The 22528-nt window shown below is 34.5% G+C and overlaps 3 protein-coding genes across 8 annotated transcripts in view; 1 reads left to right on the top strand and 2 right to left on the bottom strand.

Moving 5' to 3' along the window:
• Nucleotides 1-10410, bottom strand: part of LOC128865835 (dehydrogenase/reductase SDR family member on chromosome X) — a 19638-nt gene extending 9228 nt beyond the window's left edge. Inside the window, exon 1 of one of the 2 annotated variants that reach the window (XM_054106213.1) lies at nt 9708-10410. The gene's annotated coding sequence lies outside the window, so the exon portion shown is untranslated. Of the gene's footprint in view, nt 1-38; nt 58-9707 lie in introns of those variants that run through there. The other variant, XM_054106214.1, reaches the window with a different exon arrangement.
• Nucleotides 8954-19931, top strand: LOC128865834 (uncharacterized). 5 transcript variants are annotated; one of them, XM_054106207.1, is made up of 10 exons: nt 8954-9436; nt 12419-12702; nt 12794-12925; nt 13146-13298; nt 13365-13552; nt 17608-17723; nt 17805-18235; nt 18301-18441; nt 18502-18668; nt 19675-19931. In XM_054106207.1, exons 1-10 carry the CDS (start codon nt 9303-9305, stop codon nt 19801-19803), a joined length of 1875 nt encoding a protein of 624 aa, XP_053962182.1. In that variant the 5' UTR covers nt 8954-9302; the 3' UTR covers nt 19804-19931. The 5 variants fall into 5 exon arrangements, with proteins under 5 accessions (XP_053962182.1, XP_053962185.1, XP_053962184.1 ...); XM_054106210.1 differs by having other exon boundaries at nt 8975-9284; nt 12496-12702; nt 19675-19929; XM_054106209.1 differs by having other exon boundaries at nt 8976-9272; nt 19675-19928.
• Nucleotides 19922-22528, bottom strand: LOC128865836 (cuticle protein 16.5). The gene is made up of 3 exons (XM_054106215.1): nt 22399-22528; nt 22040-22255; nt 19922-21122 (listed from the first exon to the last, which is right to left on the bottom strand). Exons 1-3 carry the CDS (start codon nt 22408-22410, stop codon nt 20763-20765), a joined length of 588 nt encoding a protein of 195 aa, XP_053962190.1. The 5' UTR covers nt 22411-22528; the 3' UTR covers nt 19922-20762.

Raw genomic sequence — 22528 nt, 5'->3', positions numbered from 1 at the left:
GCATAAATTATTAATATTTTAATAGAAAATTTAGCTACTTTTATTTTCCACAGTGAGCCGATTTACTCGTAGTTCACTCGGATGGAATAATGCAAAACCGTTCCTCTAATCGATGCCAGCAAAAACAATAAATATTATTATTATTATTATTACAAACTGAAACTTATAATTAAAATTGTAAGCCTAGTTAGGAAAGCTATGGCTGCTAAGGCCTTCAGCTTCTTCTTATGATGTAAAATTAGTGCTTAATTAATGTTTAATACTAAGTGCTTATGCGTCGTTTAGAATTTCATTATAAGTTAGGAGATACAATATAATTTTTCGACATGCTTGTTTAGATTTCGTAATATAATTTTGATATTTTTAAGAAAGCTATAATTTTTTTAATATTATCGATTGTGGGGTTGAAAATACATTGAATGGGATCGGAGTTATGGAATATATTTTTTCTTAGTGAGTTGAAGGAATAACATTCGGACATAACGTGATTAATGGAGATCGGGGTGGAGTTACAAAACTGACATGTTCTGGGGGTATTGCTGTCGATAAGGTGATTATGGGTTAATTTTGAATGGCCCAAACGTACTCGCGTGAGCTTAACAAGGTCCATTCTAGAAAGTGAAAGGTTAGCGTGTTTTGGGAGGTTGCTTAAATCAAGCTTTTTTACATTTTGCGCTTTGTACCAAGTTGAGCATTTTTGCCAAGTCTCAGACTTATATTGTTTTATGAATTTTTTCTTAAGAAATTCAGCTATATCATTAACATTTAGATTAGTAGTTGTTAATACTGGAGCTATGGTGGCGTATTTAGCTGTGCTATCAGCAAATTCGTTACCCTTTATAAGGGCATGGCCCGGGGACCATATCAGTAAAATATTTGGGTATTTTGTTTGTAAGATACTACGGATAGAACTGGGATAGTAATCATTGTTTTCGATATTGGATATGGCATCGAGAGATGAAAGTGAATCGGAGCAAATTGCAAATTTACCTTTTTTATTTCTAATTATATTAACAGCCGACAAGATAGCAATTAATTCAGCAGAGTAGACTGTACTGTATGCAGCTAGGTTGGATACTACTAAGTTTGCATTTTCGGTAGTTACGCCAAATCCGATCATATTATTGCTTTGGGAGCCGTCTGTGTATATGAAGGTGTAATCCTTGAGTTCATTTTGTATGTGTGCAAAAGCTTGTTGATATATTATAGCTGGTGTTTCGAATTTTTTATACTTTCGGAGCTCAGTGTTAACTATGGCTTTCTGTAAACGCCAGGGGGGGATGTGGGTTAGAATAGGTTTTAGTGGTAGATATGGAAGGTTAAGTTTTTTGCTGTTGAGGACTGCTCTACTAACTGCTGATATTTTATTCCAGCATACTTTATACTACTCAAAAAAGTTCAAACTTTTTTTGTCCTGGCCAGAGTGGTGGCACAGAATAAAAAACAGCAATACATTTGCTACTTTTTCATAGCTGTGGTGAAAATGAAAAATTGCCTAATAATAGGTTCACATATAACTGGATTATCTACTTTCTCGAGCTTAACTTTTCGATCAACTCTTTCAGTGACGACTTGCCTGCTTATGCTCTAAGTTTGATCTTTCGTGCAAGGAGAGGGCTCCTTAAGGGGTTAGGGATAGTCAGAATTAAAAAAAAATCGATTTCTTTTTTGCATGTTTTAAAGTATAATATAATATCTTAAAAACATTGTGTAAATATTTGAAGTGAATCCGACGAATACTTTTCGAGTTGTTCAACAACTATCAAAGGGCGCTCCGGAGCGTTCGAGAACAAGTAGCTAGCAGCAGCTGCAAGCAACCGACTTCTAGGATTTTATTGTTATGAATGTCCATTTTGATATATATAAATTAAATTAAATGCGATTTTCTCAAAACAATGTTTTTTGGAGGAGGAGCGCGGCCAAACACCCTAAAAGGATATACGCGCCAATTAAATATATATATAATATATATATATAATATATATCACTGTAACTTAAAAACCGCTTGGTAGATTTCAATAAAATCGGTACTGCTTTTGAAAAACATAAAAAACTCGTGCTTAATTGAGGAATTTTTTTTCAGAAATTCCGATTTTTGAAAAATATTTCCTGAGGCCGCCATATTGTTCATTTTGAAAAAAAGCTTCGATCAGGCACAATATTACCTATTAATAAAACAAATTTCTCTTGTCCAATTGATTTTAGATGAATCTCCAAGGACTTGTGATGACCACCGCAAGGGACTTCTGAAGAAACGGGCTCCACACAAACAGCAATAACTCTTACAATTAATAATTTTTTTTTTTTTAATTTTGCTAAGGCAAGTCGAAACATGATGTATTAATGCTATGTTTTTATTTTTATAAATTAAAGCAAATGACTAGCAAAAAAAATGATTGAAAATCATCATTTTTTCGTGCCTCTGACTACCCCTTAATCTAAATGAAAGGCCTTTTAAAAAAGTTAATATACTTTTATGTACCGCTTGCCCAGTTTGTAACTTTGATATCCCAGAAAATATTCAGCACGTCATTAGTACCTGTTCTGTCTATACAAATTTTTGTTGTGAACATTTTGGTGAAAAGACATTGGATCTCTAAAATATAAACATGATTTTGAACGGTAGTGATTTAAAGCTCTGTACAAATTCTTATCTGGCTGCCTCAAATACAGGGAGCTTTTCTAAATGAATTCTCGTAATCCGTTCTTTATTGTGTACTAATTAATTTATATTTTCATTTCAGGATTAGTTTTTGAATAAGTAATGTTGAAGAACAAACAACAAAAAATTAACAATGCGCCAAAATAATCTTTTAATTCAGTCTACCCCTGACTAACATTCTTATTACAGAAAACAGCGTGTGCTCCTAGACGCCTGGCCTGTTATTGCTTATTATAAAATGTAATATCGAATTTCGCATAATTTTTTGCAACCTCAGTAGACCTCGCTTACGGATTTCCTCCAACTGTCTATTAGTAGCATGAAATTGCACAATTAAATTAATTATTGCTGCTCTTTGTATTTTTTTCATATAGTTAATAATAATAAAACGAACTAAAACACTAAAATAATCCACTAAATGAATGTCTATAAAGATCTGTGATGTGTGAACGAGTTGAGTAATTTTTGTGGATTTATTGCTGTTCATTGCATTTGTAAGCGTACTTTTCAGTGCTACTTTAATTGTGGTAATGAACTGAATTTTTTAAGCCTGGAAAATTGTGGTTTAAGCTCAGTTAAACTGGAAGACAGAGTTAGTCTTGCACTGAATAACCAGTCCTAAGTCTGATATATACAGTAGCAGATAATTATTTTATGCCTTTAGGAATAATCAGCGGAATTTAAAATTGACTAGCAATAACTATTTACAATTGTTTTTAAACATAAAAGTTGAGTTGTAAGCAAAAAATTCCTTAATTATTTGCTAATTCAAATTCGAATTCCATCTGAAGTATAATTTCGAAAATATTGCAAATAGTTACACAGTTTGTTTGTAAACTTTGTAAAAACAAACTTAGTATGCATGTACACCTGTGTTTCCAATAAAAGCAGCGCGGCGTTTTTTTTATATTTTTTTATAGAAATATAATTTCCACTACAACAAAAACCATATAACTGAATTTTTCAAATTTTTTACAAAATTAAAAAAATATAATAAATATATAATAAATTGTATTTAAATTTCAAACTTTTTAGTTAGCATCTTTAGAAAAATTTAGGACTCTCGTTTGGTAGCTCGAATACTCGAAATTTTGTTTAAGTTGTAATTTGTTGTAATTAAGAAAATTTACAAGACTGCCTGCATAAAAAAAACTGTCAAAACTTTGTTTACACCAAAACTTATGGGCTATAAAAATGAGTACTTGAAATTTTTTTTAAATTCTGAATAAAAAGTTTGAAATTTTAATGAAATTTTATTAAGAATTAGCTGATTGTTTTAAATTTTTAGACAAAATTTGAAACTTTAAGTTATATTTTTGTTTTTTTTTTTCAATAAAAAAGTAAAAAAGAGCTGTTTACTTAGTACTAATAGTCAAAACTTTGCAATACGTCGCGCTGCTATTATTGTAAACACAGGTGTAAATATGCCTGTGTTGAACTTTTCACTTGACATAACTACAGCGCATTTAGATCTCGAATACATCTGTATGCAGTTGTTACCTATTTATTTACACATCCATTTGTATCGAGTGTTTACACCATCTCCAGCAAAGGAAGGTGCGTTTTAAACTGAGTGGCAAAATTATGTGAAACTACAGTTACATAAAATAGCTAATTAACCAGTCAAGCGTTTGCTTGCTTTCATACTTAAGCACAAGCATTCCATTGGGAAGCTTATGACTCTTTAGTGTAACGGTTTTTTTAACCATTCTCAATTTTTTCTGGTTGAGGTGGGTTTCCTGAGTTCGCTAAAACTAATCACAGCCAATAACGCAGTAACGGAACCATTGCCCCTATACTTATAAACCATTAGTCTTGACTGTCCTATGTATGTATACATTTTTTCCGTTGTAAAAGTTCTTCGCCATTCAACTGGCTGTTTATTCAAACAAGCCCATTTAACTTCTTTAGCCCAAGTCCAAGAAGGCGCGCGGTCTCTTCCGGTCGAGTAAAGACTATTCGAGGTAATATGCAAGAGGTGTGTGACGCTGTATGACCCGTTTCTCCATGCTAGGCAGATGTCTGCAATATTAACGCCCAGCTTAGCTCTGCAGCTAATTCGTTATTCGTGATAAACGCAATTACTAGGTTGATATTATGCGACCTCATTAATGGGGGTTTAAGTGCATCTCCAAATGGATTATCGAAGTATGCCGCAAACGATTCCTTCAGTGTTGATTTTTTGTGTTGTTGTAGCAGCTTAGGAATCCGTGATTCGAGGGGCGAAAGTATCAGCCGTCCCAATCGACACCGTTTCACGATAAGCTTAGGAAAAAGCAGCATCGAGGGGATGGCACCAAAAAGAGGGGGTTATTAAATAAGTAAATTTAAGCGGGCACGTGACATCATTTAGGATATCTTCACATGCTGTACATATACTGAGTACGTCGGGGTCAATTCTGGATAAGTAAGAGTTTAACTTGCAACAATATCCAGAACGTAACGCGGGTCTCACGACACAGTTCAATCTCGATGTCTGCAATGGATTGTGGTTGGAGTCCGATAAAGGCATACAGAGGACGCGAGTTTACAAAGGTGATAAAGAACTCCTGGTGAATGTATGTTTGTGTTCTGCTGGGCCCAAAAGGCCCAGGTGGTTTCGCTTGCAGCATTTAATTCACAATTCCACATGCAAGCTCCTTTTGTTGATTTTTACAAATATAGACTTTTGCCGCTTTGCATAGACATTATTTCTTAGCATAGCTTTACTCGAAGTGCTGACTTCACGGTTGCTTAGATTTCAAACTAGCAAATAGGTGTTAATTTACTACCGCCAAAACGTCAACAAAAAATTCATACAGTCGATTGTGTAAACTCATATGCGGTTTTTGGACATGAACACACTCTCACAGCAACTCTCGCGTGCGAAGTAAAGAAAGATGCATTCAATTACCTAAGTAAAAAAAAAGAGTTAAAAAGATGCGCTAGTGGTAAGTTAAATAATAAAGTTGGCTTTAAAAGTGTGGTTGGCATGTGGTGCCTCATGGAAATTAAACTTATGTTGTTTGTCTAAATAAAAAGACAGTTACTATTTTATTACTTGAGCAACGCAGAATATTGTACAATATATGTAAAACTGCCTGATTGGCTTGAAAACTTGTATTTTTATCGCCTACATGAAAGCCCACTGTATGAGCAGATTATGGAGCTTACAGGCTGCGGACTTAAACAATTTCCGCACAGCCTTTTTGTATGTACTATATGTTGATGAATTCAGAGCTGCAAGCAACTTGCGTTGGCAAATAAAATTCTTGACATTGGTTAGGGCTCACTAAAGCAATAATTAAATGAATAATTATGAATATTTGTGAGTGGGCTTTCAGTGTAACTTTGGCTGGTCCACTGTTACTATTTATTCTTCAATAATAGCTGCAGTACAAACAAGCTTATTTGTTGTGACCCACACATTTGGCCGGAATAAAAATTACATAATGTAAACCTCAGTTACAAAGCAAATAAATTACGCCTGTGTTTTTTACTCTACAAACACTAATTTGGCAAACATATGTATATGTATGCACATTAGGGTGTCACATAAAAAATTTTTTTTCTACGGAATTCTAAATTTATAATATTTTAAGTAGAGAACGGCTGAATTTTGTCTTCGGCCATAAAAGTTCAACTCGGTTTCAGGTCGGCTTCCTCAAAAAACAAAAAAAAAACAGAAGGCTAACTTTGGCCAACATTTTGTTAATTTTTATTCCTTCCGAAAATATTCAAAAAAGCGTTGGGATGTGCATGATAACGATACGATTTTCGTGTAATAAAAAAAATTATTTTCATTTAACGAATTGAACACTTTTTTATTATCTTTTGCAGCTAAGAAATTGTACCATTTATAAATACTGGTATCAAAGCTAACATTTCCCGTTGAAAAATATTTCTTTAAAATATCTATCTGCTTGTCGATCGATTGTGGCCACTGAGTAATTGTTCAGTGCTGCAGGTCAGTTCTATACCGTTAGACGATGATGATCATTAATTGCCATCGCGCCGATCACTTGACGTATAGTGCCAGGTAGATGGTGCCACTTAAAGCTACTGAGATTCAAACTTATTTTGTACTTTTTTCTTTTTTATAAATAATTCAATTTTAATTAAATGCTGGATTTTTATAAAGTCATGGCTTTTTTAATACTTGTAAAAATATTCGGGTCGGATTGGTCAAACTCGGCCTTAAAAATCGCTGTCATTCGTCATTCTTTAATTTTAAAACTTCTGCCAAAGTATGTTGAGATTTACGTGATTTGGACAGATTTTAGAATAAGTCCAAAAATAGATTTTTTTGTATAAATAAAACAAATTTGTTTAAATATTTTTTTCAAATAAACAGATGAGGTGATAGAAGAGTTTGTATAAAAATGTTTAAAAATTTATAAACGAAATCAAAATAATGAGGTTTTTTAAAGGTATTTTCATTTAAGGTTATATTTTTTTACTGAAATTTGTATTTACAGTTGACTATAAAATAAAATAAGTTTATAGTTACGGCTACTGTGGCCTTAAGTTAATGTAAGGTACTTTTAAATCGGTGCAACTCATGTAAATCTTAATATTTTTCAGAAATATTTTGACGAAAGTGTTTTTTTAACCTGTTAACCGGGGAATTAGCTATTGCTCAACTCGTTTCAGAATGGGGACTTTTTCTTCGCAACGATAATTAATATCACACCTCAAATAATAAAGGAATATCGTTTTTAACTTATGGTTTTTATTTATTTTGATAAAATATTTTATAACTCAAATGTATTTAATATATATAACCACTTTAAGATTTAATAGTTAAGAACAACGTAGAACGTAATGCGTTCAATATATTACGATTAATTTCCATGACGAAAAATCTCGTCATGCCCATTGCAGAAGGCTTTTATGTATGAAGAAATATTTCGTCATACCCAGTTAACAGGTTAATATGAAGAGTGATGCACATATGATGCACCTTAATGTACATATGTATATGTGAATGTTCTTATGTATGTATAAAATTATAAATTCTCTGCGGGAAAATTCCCCAGTAATGAACTGATACGCAATGCAAATTTTGCCAAAGAAATGTCAATTGCACCTCTTGGCATTCCTTTTTCCTTGGAAATTATTACGATTGCAACGAAATTTTAGACGGAGAACCGACTAATTTCAATTAAAAAGGCATGCAAAGATTGAATTCGCCGAAATTTATATTATTGTAATTCAGTTTGTAAATTAAATAATATTCATTTTATTAAAATTATAATGTGGTACAATAGATAACTTACATTCATTGAATTAAAATATCCCGGCGCGATTATACGCGTTTACTTTTCTAATATCACATTGTCATTCAGAAGGCAGATATCTTTACATGCGACATGAGGACTGCACTAGTTCTGAACCAGAAATTGTTAAGGCTTTCCCTGCAGGGGTTTTCGGCTGGGTGCCTAATTTAATTGACCTTAAACAAGTTTCAGTGCATCAGTGCAGCAAAAAACACTACAGCGAATTTCAATGTATCAAATAATTTGGCAACAGCCCATTTCATAATAAACTGGATTGCGGAAAAAATTTAGCTGACCCAAATATGCAGTCCCTTTTGGCTTTATAAAGCGTCATATTTGCAGTGCGAATTCTTCACTGCTAAATTTTTAAATTAAGTTTTTCTCTGCGATATTGAATATTCAAATTTAGCTCAGCCGGCAAAGAGAAGTGACATCGCATTGAAAACTTGGCCATAAGACCCATAATGGAAAGCACGCCACGCACAGAAATGCTAATAAGCTAAAGAAGAAAGTTAAAGAGAACAACCCGACTTGTTAAAACTTGGGGCAAAACAAAAAAAAATAAAACCATCAACAAAGAAATAACTATTTCTCAATTTCTGAGTATAAAAGTGTTTCCTACAGCAAATGCAAATTTGATTCGTTACAACAAACGTACCTGTAGCTGAATGAGCAGACATACACCTTAGCATGTGAACAAAGAAACAAACAATCAGCAAACAAATGTGGCGAATAAACAAATTATTGCTGACTAGCATTGGCAGAGTGCCAAGAAATGTAGGAGACAAGAGTTTGTGATATTAATTGAAAAGGTGTAGCGAAGAAAAAAGTTAGAGTTCATTGGCATTAGGTGAATAAGAATGAAGTAGAAATGCTAGAAACTCAATAAGCAACTGATAGCATGTTGCTGAAGTGGAAAATGCAAATGGATAGCAAAAGAATTGGCTAACTGCTGGGAAAGCAAATAGGTACAATATTAAAATAGACACCGGATATACATTTTCTGACGCTTTGGCACTAACACATTTTATACCAAATGGAATTTCTACAACTACAATTCCGAACTACGTTATCACTATGATTCGGATTTACATCGAGCCAAGAACTGTCTCTCACGCAGCATTTGTAAAAAGTTACAGGGAGTGATATATGCTCTTACAACAGCAACAAAAAACGTGCGCAAACACTCTAAAGCGCCGTTTTATTTTGAATTGACTGCTTGTTAGCGAGAAAGCGCAGTATTTAAACAACTTAAACGAAAGCCACAGAAAGCAAGCAGTCAAAAAACGTTGCCAAGAAACTGAGCTAAATGAAACAGCGTTCGAGTAGTTACGTGCAACTAAGCTGATAAGGTGAACTTTTGGGTTGGTAAAGCAAAAGAAATGAAAATATATAAGAAAACAGAAATAAATACAAGCATACATAGTCATACTTATAGCGGAAAAGAAGCGGTAGCAATAAACTTTCTTTTTTCAAACACATTCGACTTCTCGTATACATACTTATATACATACAGGTAAGTATTTATGTATGCATTCACATAGGAACGTACATGGAATTAAGTAGGTTTATATGCTACTTTGGCACTTTAATAACTTCGACATTGGAAAATTGGCTTAAATGTGCTTGCCCGAGGCGCGAAACGATGAGCTGAACAATGCAAATAAATTCCAAACTGTTTTGAAAAGGCAAAGATATAAACAACTCCTGCTTTGAAGGTGGTTTCTTAGCAAAACCTAAATATTACTTCTAATGATTGTTCTTAAAAGCGTATTCAGTTTACATACCTTGATATTTACAGGCTTATTTAATATTGCTGTTGATGAGGAGTTGTCGTTAATTTTCTTTGCAGGTAATACTGTATCTGATTTTGTAATGACATCAATCATGTGTAAATAAGTTTTTTTGTTGACAGTTACTTTCCAAGGCCGCGTTTCTGTCAAGTCATATAAATTCTATTAATTGTGTAAATATATTTTTCCTCCAACGCTTAAACACTTATCGCACTATACGATGTTCTTTAATCGCTTGTCTAGCCGCGTTTGCTTTCATAAACATATATTGAACAATAACGCTTGGTATTAATAAATAGAGACTACTGAAAAGGCAAACTGAATCGCCGCGCAACACGTTTTTTACCACAACCGATCGCAGAGAAACTCGCTAAGTGACTAATCGCCCAACATTGCCGGCGCGTCTTCAAACACCTGAACCAGCGCTTCGCAAAACTTGCAATGTCAATGGGAAGTATTTCCCAAAGTAGCCGTATCATTGAGTAATACTCTCTGCTAGCGTGTTGGCTGCTAAAGTAATGGCCGCTGGAGGTGCAGCTACGTAGATAAAAATAACAAATTGAGGAGGCACTCTTATTAAATGCTCCACTGAAAAAAGCTTCACGACAAAATGCAGCCTCATTTCAGTCTTATAAAAATGGCGCATTCATTCTTAATAATTTGCTGATCCCAGCAATTTCCAATAGATTTGCTAATGTTATTATTTTATCGTGCATTCTAAACAAATTCACCACTTATCGACATAAACAGGAACCATGAGAGCAGCTGACCAAACAGCTGTTATGGAAATAGAAATAGCGTAGCCACTTGCGTTGGGAAATTTGCGTTAACTGAGGGAATTTTATTGTAGAGGATTTTTACTGAGGAATTTGTGCGAAACATTAAATTAAACTGTTTAATACCAAATAGTAACAATGTCAAACTATGTTTCAATTAAAATGTATTTAAAAAAGATACAACTACGTACAAACAGCATTTTGTTTAAGAAAAAGTTGTTAACTGCCGTAGTATAGAAACAGACAAGCAATGGAACGCGTGAAGGTTAAAATATACATATATATATATGTATGGTAATTGGCACGTACACCCTTTTTGGGTGTTTGGTCGAGCTCTTCCTCCTATTTGTGGTGTGCGTCTTGATGTTGTTCCACAAATGGAGGGATCTACAGTCTTAAACCGATTCCGAACGGCAGATATTTTTTATGAGGAGCTTTTTCATGGCAGAAATACACTCGGAGGTTTGCCATTGCCTGACGAGGGGCGACCGCTATTAGAAAAATATTTTTTTTAATTTTGGTGTTTCACCGAGATTCGAACCTACGTTCTGTGAACTCATTCGGCTACGGCGGCCAGGTTAAAATACTGATTTTTTTGTTTAGTAAAAAAGTTATTCAAAAACAACTTATTTGTAGAACTATACATTTTTAAGGAACTATATCTTTATATAGTACTCATAAGAGAATAAAAATAGAATAAGCTAAATTTACATGATGTTGCCAATGAAATAGTATTATCATACTAACCGCAACAATGGATGGTCAAGTTAATAGAAGTAAAAGCGGTGGTTTGTGTGCTGCCTGCTTCTTCTACATGGATCGTATACGTTAGCTATACGCTTGAAAGAATACAGAAGGTACTTAATTCTCTGGAAATTTGACAGAATCTGTTGGGCTGATACCGTTTCAGATTTATTCCCTTATTTTTTGCTGGCAATATTATTATAGATGTCTCTCCAAACAATTTTTTGACTAATCTTGCCTGATTTTATCAACAACCTCGACTATTAGTCTACCAGAATGGAATTATTGGCAGCCTTACTGTTGCGTGTAACTGAGTTAACTCCATTAATTGGGACTTACTGTTGCGTTTCATGCATGAAAATACCCAAAAAACCATTTTACACTTGCTGAAGTGTTGCTTAAAAGAACATAATATTGATATCTAAAAGGGACTTCTCAATCACCGGATCCCAAGTCAGTTGAGAAACTTTGCTGTGATGTTGAGCAGCACATTAAAGCAGTGAGATCCACTGCAGGCAAATAGAAAATGCCTGGAACGCAATACCCCAGGAGAGATGTGCGACTATTGAGAAAAGTTTGTCACGGTGGTATGATGCTGTCATTGCAAAAAAGGGTCTCCAACAAAACATGAAGTGGTTTTCTTCTTGCTCTTACTCTTATTTTGATTTAAACACAAGCTACTGTGAAAAGTGCTAAATTTGAACTTTATGAGAAAATGTTAGTACTCATTTAATATGATAAGAAGAAAAACTATATAGGGAAAGTTGTCTTGTCATAGAGTGATAAATTTGTGACCCCTACTGTATATGTATGCAAATAAAAATATATAAATTTTTATTTATTAGATCCATGCATAACTGTATCTATTCGCACGTTTTCTTACCAAAGTCCCTTATATCGAGTACTCATTGTTTTTTCACTTATTTTTATTGCTTCACCGTTTTTCAGTGTTCATTCACACATTTTTTTTATTGATAGTCGGCTGCTTTTGTTGTATTTTTCCCAGTGCAAAGATTTATCTGAAGTAATTTGAAATTAGCTTCTTAAGATTTTAACGAAATATTTTCAACTAGTTGCTCTTGGACATTCGTTGCGAAACATTGAAATTATTTAAATAGCGAAATTTCGTAAAAACGTGATATTTTTGCAAAAATTAAATATGCATTTACAAAATTTTCATTATAGCTTCGCTTTAATAATAAATATTTTAACTGTGATTTTCGTGCGTTGTACCGGAGCTAATAAATACAATGTGTCCTTAGCGCAAATGGATAAATGCAAGGAACTTACCCTACGTAATACCGGATATGCATATACACAATTCTTTCACATACATAAAATGGAAAACAACAAATTAAATGCAAATGAACGCTTGCATTTGAAGTTCTATGTGTTGGCAGCCATGGACGCACATATCCTGTTGGCGACCAATGATAAACCGCGCAGTAGAGATCGTGTTTACGAAGTGGGTGCGTGAAAATGTTTAACATTCATAATTGGAAATTAACAGTTAAAAAACAGGATACATAAATAAAATTTTACAAATTCTTGCTTTATCAGTAATTGGCGCCGGTCAAAATTCCTTCTCGACAATACGTAGCAGTATGGGTTGGCAACGTGTCTCCACAAGTACGGAACCACAAATTTTATCAATCTACGATCCGACGCCCATTGAAATTATACAAACAAAGGGTATGTATGTATAATAAAGTGGTATTTGTACCCGCTCATTGAGAAATAAAAACAAGCTTGTATATAGATATATACAAACATACATTTGTATATATGTAAATATGCACATAAGCAGCTGATAAGCAAAGTGAAGTCAAAGCCACTCTTTAAATAACCACATTTGCACATATTGCTCGTTCATACTTACTCATGTGCATGTGTATGTACTCCTATACCGCAGATGGCACACTTTCGGTTTACATAACGGGCTTTAAAAAGGAGCCGCTTTTGAATTACACGGATTCCGCACCTTTAGAAATTAATTACCTCAGTTTTAGTACGTTCGGCGTAGCCTCGGCGAAATGGTTCTATGATTGTCAATTCGATGGCTTCGGTAGGTTTTGAATTTTTTTCGCAAATACTTTGTGAATTTTTTTCTCAATACTTTTCACTTTCGCAGCCGAAGAAATGGAAGCAGAAGTGCATGCGCTCGATCCATTACATGCTTTGATTGCTGATTTAGCCAATAAATCGGCAAATGGGTCGGTGCCAATGGATCTCAAGTCGGTAAATTTCGCCTTTCAGTTGAAATCGGTCGCATACAATCACGAAAAGTCAATACTACACACACGCTTGCAATTATCGTTGGTGAGTACCGTTGGCCGTAACATATGATCGGGAAGTGTTATTGAAAAATGAACTTGGGTTATATGGAAATGTGCAAAAAAAAAAAAACAAACAAATATCTTATCATGAAGGTTGAATTTGTATATAAGCTGTAAGATTAGTTAAAGGAGAAGAGTTTGCACTTAGCGATTCATGGAATTCATACCTTCTTTCAATCAAAGAAACGCAAAAGCGCCACTAAACGGTACACCGGGAGCAATCCAACGATTGACCCCAGGCCCTCTTGCATAATATCCGGAACATATCGGAACTCAACCTTATTAACCCTGGAGTACGAATGATCGACGATTCGACGTGCATCGTTTTTTTTTACTAAATTGCTTTTAAATGTGTGTGTCTAACACTCTCAAATTTTGCATGGTGTTAGTAGGTCATTGACTCTTGTTGAAAGCAGTCGTGTTTTTTAAACCGCGTTGCTAGAACATTACTTATTTTTGTTTTGTGCTCGTCGAATCGTCGAACGTTAGTACTAGCGTGACTTTTATGTCTGGATTAATATCATTACTTATTTGTATTTTTATATTGCGGAATTATTTACTTTGTCCTTTTTTACTTTAGTTGAAAAACAAAATGGCTTATAATAAAAAAACATTAACCGATAATGAAATTGAAAAGTTTTTTGAGAGTTGTGATTATTCTGATAATGAGGATGTAATTGAAAGCGACGCAGACGAAAGCGACGTGGTGTTAAGTGACGACAGCTTTTCAAAAACTTCTTCTGAATCAGAAGAGGCCAATGTTTCCCCGTTTGTTTCTAGAAACTCAGGCAGTGATTTGAAATATCATAACAAAAGGCGGAGTCGATACGTTGGACCAAATGTGCGGTGTCATGTCGTGTTCACGAAAGACAAATAGATGGCCAATGTGTATATTTTATGGTATCCTAAATATATTGTAGCATTTATTAACAGCTACGTAATTTATACACACAATATGTTTACTGCCGGAATAAAACCTCTCAACCGCAGACAATTCATGAAAGAGCTCCACAAGAGTCTTGTTGAACCATGGCAAAAAGAAAGACTGTAAATGCCAAAGTTACTTAGCAAGACAAGAGCAAATATTGAAAATATTGTTACTCCGAATTGCAGTAAAAACAACGGGGAGTTAACCAAAAAGAATAAAAAAGAAAATAAAAGAAGTATGTGCAGATCATGTCCGTACCAAAAACGACGAATGACGAAGTCAAAATGTGATAAATGCGAAAAACCTATATGTGTAGAGCACAAAGTTGAACTGTGTGACTCTTGTTCAATGTGAATATTTTTTGAATTTTTCTTTAACTTTTTATCAAGCTAAGAATGTTTAATTTTTAAGTTTTTACTGCTTTTATTTTTTTATTTTTGTTTTACAATAATATTTAGTTGCTTTTTTTTATGATCTCAAAATTTTGTACAACATGAAATGAGTTAGTACAAAAATTAAATAAATCCTTTTCCTATGAATAAACATTGAATTTGTTGTTTATATAGATTAATCGGATGTCAAAATAATTTAAATCATTTATTAACAGAGTATGTTTGGTTTTAAGCTATAGCTGTAGTCAATTAAAAAATACGTCGTCGATTCGACGATCATTCGTTACAACGTACGTAAAATATGTTTCGTACTCTAGGGTTAAGTCTGTACGAATTCCACCAACTTCAGTTTTGTACGGAAAAGAGTCGCGCAGCCCTCGCACGATTTTTCCATTGAATTTTCTGCGCACTTTTTTCCATTGCGCCTGCTGCCTGTGCTATTACACGATCAATGACACTGCTAACGCACTTTGTTATAAAATTTGTTTTTTATAAAGTGAGAAGACAAAAACAATATTCTTTTTTTTTAATTATCCCACACTTTTATCAAAAAGAAAATATTAAAAAAATGTTTAAATTTCTTCGCACTTTGGTTTCCTTTAATAGCTGTTTTCGAAAAGCAAATAACAGCTGGCAAGGGTTACAATAAGCCATTTTTCTACAAAAAATGCTTTTTATAAGTTGCTGATATTTATCAAATTACTCAAATTAAAAAATTATTTTCAATAACATTGTGGGGAAAACAAAACAAAATTGTTTATCACACCGTTGGGCATCCGGGTCTGCAAGACTTTTCTGGCCAGACTTTTCCGACTTCGGAAATGAATTTAACATATTTTTATTATAGCTAATGATTTACGGCCGCCGTGGCCGAATGGGTTGGTGCGTGACTACCATTCGGAATTCAGAGAGAGATCGTCGGTTCGAATCTCGGTGAAAGATCAAAAAATTAAGAAAAAGTTGTTTCTAATAGCGGTCGCCCCTCGGCAGGCAATGGCAAACCTCCGAGTGTATTTCTGCCATGAAAAAGCTCCTCATAAAAAATATCTGCCGTTCGGAGTCGGCTTGAAACTATAGGTCCCTCCCTTTGTGGAACAACATCAAGACGCACACCACAAATAAGAGGAGGAGCTCGGCCAAACACCCAAAAAGGATGTACGCGCCAATTATATACAGTAGGTTCTGTTTTTATGCGGTAGATACGTTCCGCAAGAAACAGCATAAAAAAAGCTACTAGTTCTATAGTAAAACTATAGATACGTTTCAAAAGTGCTAAAACCGCATAAATCTGAAATAATGTAATAAAATCGCATAAAAAAGGGCACTAGTCCCATATTATAACTATAGATACGTTCCATAGACCGCATGAATCTGAAATAATTAAATAAAATCGCATAAACAAAATATTGTATTTTTGAAAATTATATCTTTATTTAAGAAACGTCAGAATCGAAAAATAAATTTAAGTCAGAAATAGAATCAGACAATAGCCGCATGTTGCGCGTTCGTTTAGGATTTGGCGTAAAATCACTTTCGTCACTTGAGGAAATGTACACGTCTGATCTAGATAGTTATGCAGGCGGTTCCATACTTGTAGGGTTAGCATTTCCTGTGATGAGTTTTTGTAATCTGTGATGAGTTTTTGCTTAGCTGGTTTAGAATCTTGTTTATATGTACAATTCCCGATAGGTCGACATGCATTTTGTAATTTAAAAAAAAACCGCACTATTTCAAAACAGCATAAAAAAAGCCGCATAAAAACAGAACCTACTGTATATATATATATATATATATAATGATTTGAGCTTCCAGGTAGCTTGCTAAAATTTAATTCTCTATCGGTTTATGGATATAACCTTTTAAAAAGAATCCTCGAATAGGACAACGGAGGCTTAATATAATTTTTCGCAGGTCTGAACGTGTTAAAGGCGTGGCTCAAGTAGAAAACAGCTGCATACCTCGAATTTTGAACTGATCATCAAAATTTGAGCGTATAACCAATTTTTCACAGGTTGAAGTACATACTTCCTCGAAACTTTACACTATTAATTTGATGAAAAAGTTCGTATACCATTCAAATCATGACATTTAGTTGCCCATGGTATGAAAAGTGTTAAAATATCTTAAGGAGCGCTAGTAATCTTCAAGACAATAAAACATAAGATAAATTGGAAATTTTGATGTTTTTTTTCATTTTTGATAGCGGTTTAAATGATTATTTGGCTTAGGGCATAATTAGAATTATATGAGAATAAACTCCTTTCAATTCCTTATTCAATGAGCTATAAATTATGAAAATCCACTATATCTTTTATTTTGTTTTATTTTACTCTTAATTTATTATATTGATTTCTATGTAAAATTTGAAAATGTACTTAAAAAAGAATAAATTGAGATGAATAATCATAGTTCACACGTGATAGGCAAATTTTTCGGTTTCGAAGCAAAAATAGAAAATATAAAAAAAAATTAATTTGATCGACTATTTAGTGCATTTTTCCTGTAGACGTGGATATTTAAATGACGTAATTTTCACATATAATTGTTATTTTGAATAAAAACACCTGTAAAAATCTAAATTTTTGCATATCTTATTTTAAAACAACATAGCCGCGTCTTTTGAAACACGCTTTATAATAATATTGGAATGCATTTTATTTTACCTTACGAGTATAAATATTTTATTCGCTGTACCACTTTTTCTTCGCGTGAATGTAGTATTGGCAAGACTCACTACTGACGTGGAATGCAGATGCGAATGGAATTCAAGCTATATCCTTCAGCTACAGCGATGCGCCAAAAGGAGTTTGGAAGCCTGATTTAATAGTGCTCAAGTAAGATGATTAATCTGGAGCAAAATATAAAATAATTTTTGAAAAAATTAAATTTTAATTGTTCTTTACTCACCACTTCAGCTCAGCTCATCGCATCGATTCCCTACATGAACCCGATATCGGTTTGGTGATCTATGCCAATGGTAATATTACACTGCTCAATACAAATGCAGAATTCACCACATGGTGTGTTGATATGAAACGAAATTGGCCACATGAACGTCTAAATTGTGGACTCATTCTGGGCTTGGAGTCATTTTCGCCCGTTACACATGAGCCCATCACTTTGGCTTATGACAACACCTTGCCACTGCCTGTGGAACCGTTCAACATGCTAAGCGAGTGGCATTTCAGGCAGATAAGCCTATCGGTGATTGCCAGTGATGATAACAATACAAATCGTTATGGTGAGCGCGCCATTGCACAGACCATGAATGGCGATATATCGTTGGAGTTTACGATCGAACGGAATGGTGTGTTCTACAAGAATGTATTCACGATGCCGATTTTGGGTGATGATGTTAAGAAATTTCATCAACATTATTTTTTTGTGAAAAAAGTACTCTTCTTTTTGTAGCCTGCGAAACTCTCATTATTTTGTCCTTTCTATTGCGTGGCTATCGACGTGGAGGTCTGATACTTGTGGTGTTCTTTGTAATCGCTATGGGTTTGATGTTTGCCTCGAAACATGCACCCACGGCCTATATACCAAATACATGTGAGTTGATTTTATAAAATAAATGGCTTTGGATAACTTGTTTACATTCTTTTACTACAGTGCATGCCTATCAGCATGTTATGAGAACTGCGGCATTCTGTTATTTGCTGCACGTGACTTTAATGTGGTTGGAATTGTATCCACCGAAGGCGAAACCTATGGACTGGATGATGACTTTGATTAATGTATCAGCTTTGAGGTTGCTACTCTGTATGCGAGTAGCGGATGTAAGTCTTAAGAGCAGCTTTTAGTAGAATTTTGGCTAAAAACTTATATTTTGTGAAAGTGTGGGTGTTTGTGTGACAGTCAAACACCAGCAGTTTCTGCTGAGTTGGAACTCTTAGGTGTGAAAGTTTGATTTTTTCTGAAGAAATTCTTTTTTATAAATGTGAAAGGTTTTCTAAAAAGCTAAATTTAAAATTGCATGCTCTAATGCACAGTTAAACCAAGTTTACTTAACTGGAGTTTAAATTTGAACTAAGTTTAAAGCACAAAGCTGTATTTTTATGAGAGCTTAAATCCGTGTTCAACTTTGGTTGTTTTGTAGAGCAACACTGTTTTTCTTTCCGTGAAACGACAACAGCTGGTGTTTATTTACAGATTCATGTCATGCTTCAAAAATTTACTAGTTTGTTACAAAATTGAAAGCGTCCTTTACATACTCATATCTTCTTAGGGGTTTTTAGAACCCTATTTTCAGAGTAAAAGCTCGCATTATTTGAAATGGGATATTTAATGCGTTTATAAGGGGTCAATTTTTCAGTGCAAGATAATTCTGCTTTCCAAAATTATTACTGCTTGGTGGACCAGTGGCTGTTATTGTTAATCAACTTTTCATATACATTGCATTGATTGGGTTAATTTGCAGTTATGGCCACCCTAGCATTCACCAATCCTTAGACATTTAAGTTTGATATCATTTTTTATCAATCACGCTGTCCGCGTAGATGAATATTTTTGGCACGTATGATTTGGTAAATTACCTTAAACATCGCGAACAACATTTACAAATCTAAAAAACTGGTTTTCAAACATCCACACACTTCCTGCTAAAATCATAAAGCATTTCAATCAGTTACCTCAGCATCCATCATTCATCATACTCCTCCGAAACATTAAAATATGGATGGCTTGCCAGTCAAGCATTCTTTCCAAGCATGAAAACGAGCTAAATTCGTTCAACTATGCTTGTATACAAACATATTAAATTGTAAATATTTTTCTTTTTTCTAGTGCGACGAATATGTGAGCATTCAGACGCATCCATGGCGCGAGATGGCTAAAATGATCAACAATTGCTGCTTTATCATCGTCAGTATTTTGTTCGTGGTCGTCGATATTCTGCTGTTACCGAACTTCTAAAACAATCGTTTACTTAGAAATGGATGCTATATATTTTAGAATGTACTATATCTGTTTAATTGAAGTCAAAAGCCAAATTAATTATTTTTTAATGAAAAAAGTTCACTTAGCATTTTATTTTTGTTGTTACTGTACACAAAGCATTTAATAAATACAATATATGTTTGCATATGTATGTATCTATGTATGTTAAAATATTCTCATTAACACTTTAAACTGGCACATTCCGAATTCTATTGTATGCATGCACCACATTCCTCAACAGCGCCATTTTGAACATTCAATGACGCCATTTTCTTTTCTATATTGTAACTTTCATGAGCCTTGCCATCGTGAACTTCATTTCTGCTTTGCCATAGTGATTATTTTATTCAAACAATTATTATTTATTTAGTTAAATACATTTGAAATAGAGATTAATGCAAATGGGGAAGAGATCAAACATTGTTGAGGGCGATCAACAGTGAGTTTTCTTCTACTCCTCCACTCTTCCACTGCTCTCTCCTCTTCTCTGTATCGTGCGGCTGCTTGCTGTCGTTCTTGTTGTTCTTGCTGTTCTTGTTGTTGTTATTATTATAATATTGTTATATTGACGAACACTCTTGTTGTTATTGTTCTTGTTGTCGACACATTTGTAAGGGGAAAAATTCATCAATAAAAAATGCATTGTAAAATAAGGCAAATTCCCTTTGTGGGGAAAAATATTATTTAGATCCTTAGATCGTAGAAATTCCTAGTAAACCATTTAGTGACTACCAAAACAAAAAGCAAATTCGTAAGGCGCGTTGGCCACCGGCAGGCAGACCTTCACCAAATTATTAAATATTTAATCCATATGTCCTTGTAACAGTTATATAAACTTTCAACTCCACTACGATGAAGTTGTTGTCTTGCCTTTATTTCCGTTTGAGTTATTCTGATATTTTTTGTTTTGTTGCTTCCCACTAATTGTTGCTGATTTAGTGTCCGAAATGTCCATAGCCACCGTAGTGTCCCAGATCGAGTGCTGGTGCAGCATATTTCACAATGGAAGGTGCGGAGGCGTACGAGATTGACGGCGCAGAGGCGTACGAGATCGAAGGAGCTGCGGCATACGAGACTGCAGGAGCAGCAGCGTACGAGACTGCAGGAGCGGCATATGAGACTGCGGGCGCGGCATATTTAATGGCTGGTGCTGCAATAGAGATGGATGGTGCGGCGTAAGAAATGGCTGGTGCAGCATATTTGACGACTGGAGCCGCAACTGCAACTGGGGCCGGAGCCGCAACGGCAACTGGGGCGGCTACCTTAACGACGGCTGGTGCCGCATGCTGAATGACCTGCAAGAGAAATGAGAGATTCTTGTGAGAAAGGATAGAAATAATTGCTTTTGGAAGAAATTTAAAGACGTTGGAAAAAAAACCAAAGGCAATATAAAAAAGTTAAAAAAAAGTTACAAAATTTGTTATTTTATAGGCTGCGCTAATTTGAAGATTGTAATTCTTTAAAGCTCTAAAGCACTTTAACTAAAATCACTCACTGAGGATTACCATGAATGCTCTAAAGCTCATTATTAACTAAAATGATTAGGTAAGTATTTTATTTCAAAGCTGCAAAGGTCATTATTAAGTAAACTTTTCTATAAAAAATTCAATTTAAAGCTCTAAATCTCACATTTTGCTTACAGAAAGATTGATTATCATTTTTATTATAAATTTTGTGGTCAGTCAACAAAGGTTTTAGTTAAAAACTCGAAAGGCAATGATCAACTAAACTTGTTCAATAGAAATTTTGGCTCAAAGCTCTAAATCTCATTACTTTTAATGAGTATTTTGGTTTAAAGCTATAAAGCTCAACAATTTTTATATAGGATTTTATGTCACAACTCCGAAGCCTGTTTTAGTCAAAATCATTGAATATGGATTTTACTTCAAAGCTTTAAAGTTCACATTTTGTTTTGAAAAGGAGTTGATTAAGAACTTGTTAGTAAAAATTCGTCAGCTAGTCGCATTTAGACAACGTTAACTTCAGTGACACTTTTAGGAATGTGAATGAATTTTTCAAGATTGTTTGCACTTTTCGCAGACTATAGCTTCTTCTACATTGACCATTTGATTTATGTAGGTCTGTTAAGTATTTTTTGATACGAATCACTTCCTTAATTACACATCTTTTTTTGTTTTGGTAGACCTTGGTTTTGAAGTAAAAACGTGCCCTGCACTTCCAATGTTTATACGCCCACCAATCCCTAACTCACCTGGCTGAAGGTGGAGTAGCTGGTGGCGGCTGGTGCTGCTTTCACTACAGCTGGCGCAGCAACTACAGCGGGAGCGGCATATGCCTTAACGACAGGTGCTGGGGCATAGCTGATGGCCGGTGCTGCGTAACTAATAGATGGCGCCGCATACGATCCATGACCCAAACCCAAATATCCAGGAGCAGCGCTGGCAGCGGCGATCAAGCTGAGCAGGATCTAGTTCGACGCAACGGAAAGGAGATATTGTTTAGAATATGGGAAGGAAAATGCGTGAAAATAATCACAAGCACACATATGTATGTGTGTATGCATGGAATTTTTTTGACTCATTGCACTTTAAACACTCGCGTTATCCTCACCAGATATTTCATGTTTGCTAACGCGTCGATTTTACAGGGGATATATGCCGTTTGCTTGCGAATTGTGTTGCACACGTTTGATTTTACTTGATGCACGCACACGATTTGTGTAGTAGTCGATTGGTTGGTG

This window comes from Anastrepha ludens, chromosome 6 (assembly GCF_028408465.1).
Source record: "Anastrepha ludens isolate Willacy chromosome 6, idAnaLude1.1, whole genome shotgun sequence".
Taxonomy (NCBI): domain Eukaryota; kingdom Metazoa; phylum Arthropoda; class Insecta; order Diptera; family Tephritidae; genus Anastrepha; species Anastrepha ludens.
Note: the sequence above shows the minus strand (reverse complement) of the source record. Positions and strands in the feature narration are given on the sequence as shown.

What these genes read in the sequence shown, in the direction of transcription:
- LOC128865834 (XM_054106207.1), top strand. Translation starts at nt 9,303, where the DNA reads ATGAAAATATATAAGAAAACAGAAATAAATACAAGCATACATAGTCAT. An exon ending in AGATCGTGTTTACGAAGTGG is followed by an intron (nt 12,703 to 12,793) that starts GTGCGTGAAAAT and finishes TTGCTTTATCAG; the next exon opens with TAATTGGCGCCGGTCAAAAT. An exon ending in TCTGTATGCGAGTAGCGGAT is followed by an intron (nt 18,669 to 19,674) that starts GTAAGTCTTAAG and finishes TCTTTTTTCTAG; the next exon opens with TGCGACGAATATGTGAGCAT.
- LOC128865836 (XM_054106215.1), bottom strand. An exon ending in GCTACTCCACCTTCAGCCAG is followed by an intron (nt 21,123 to 22,039) that starts GTGAGTTAGGGA and finishes TTTCTCTTGCAG; the next exon opens with GTCATTCAGCATGCGGCACC.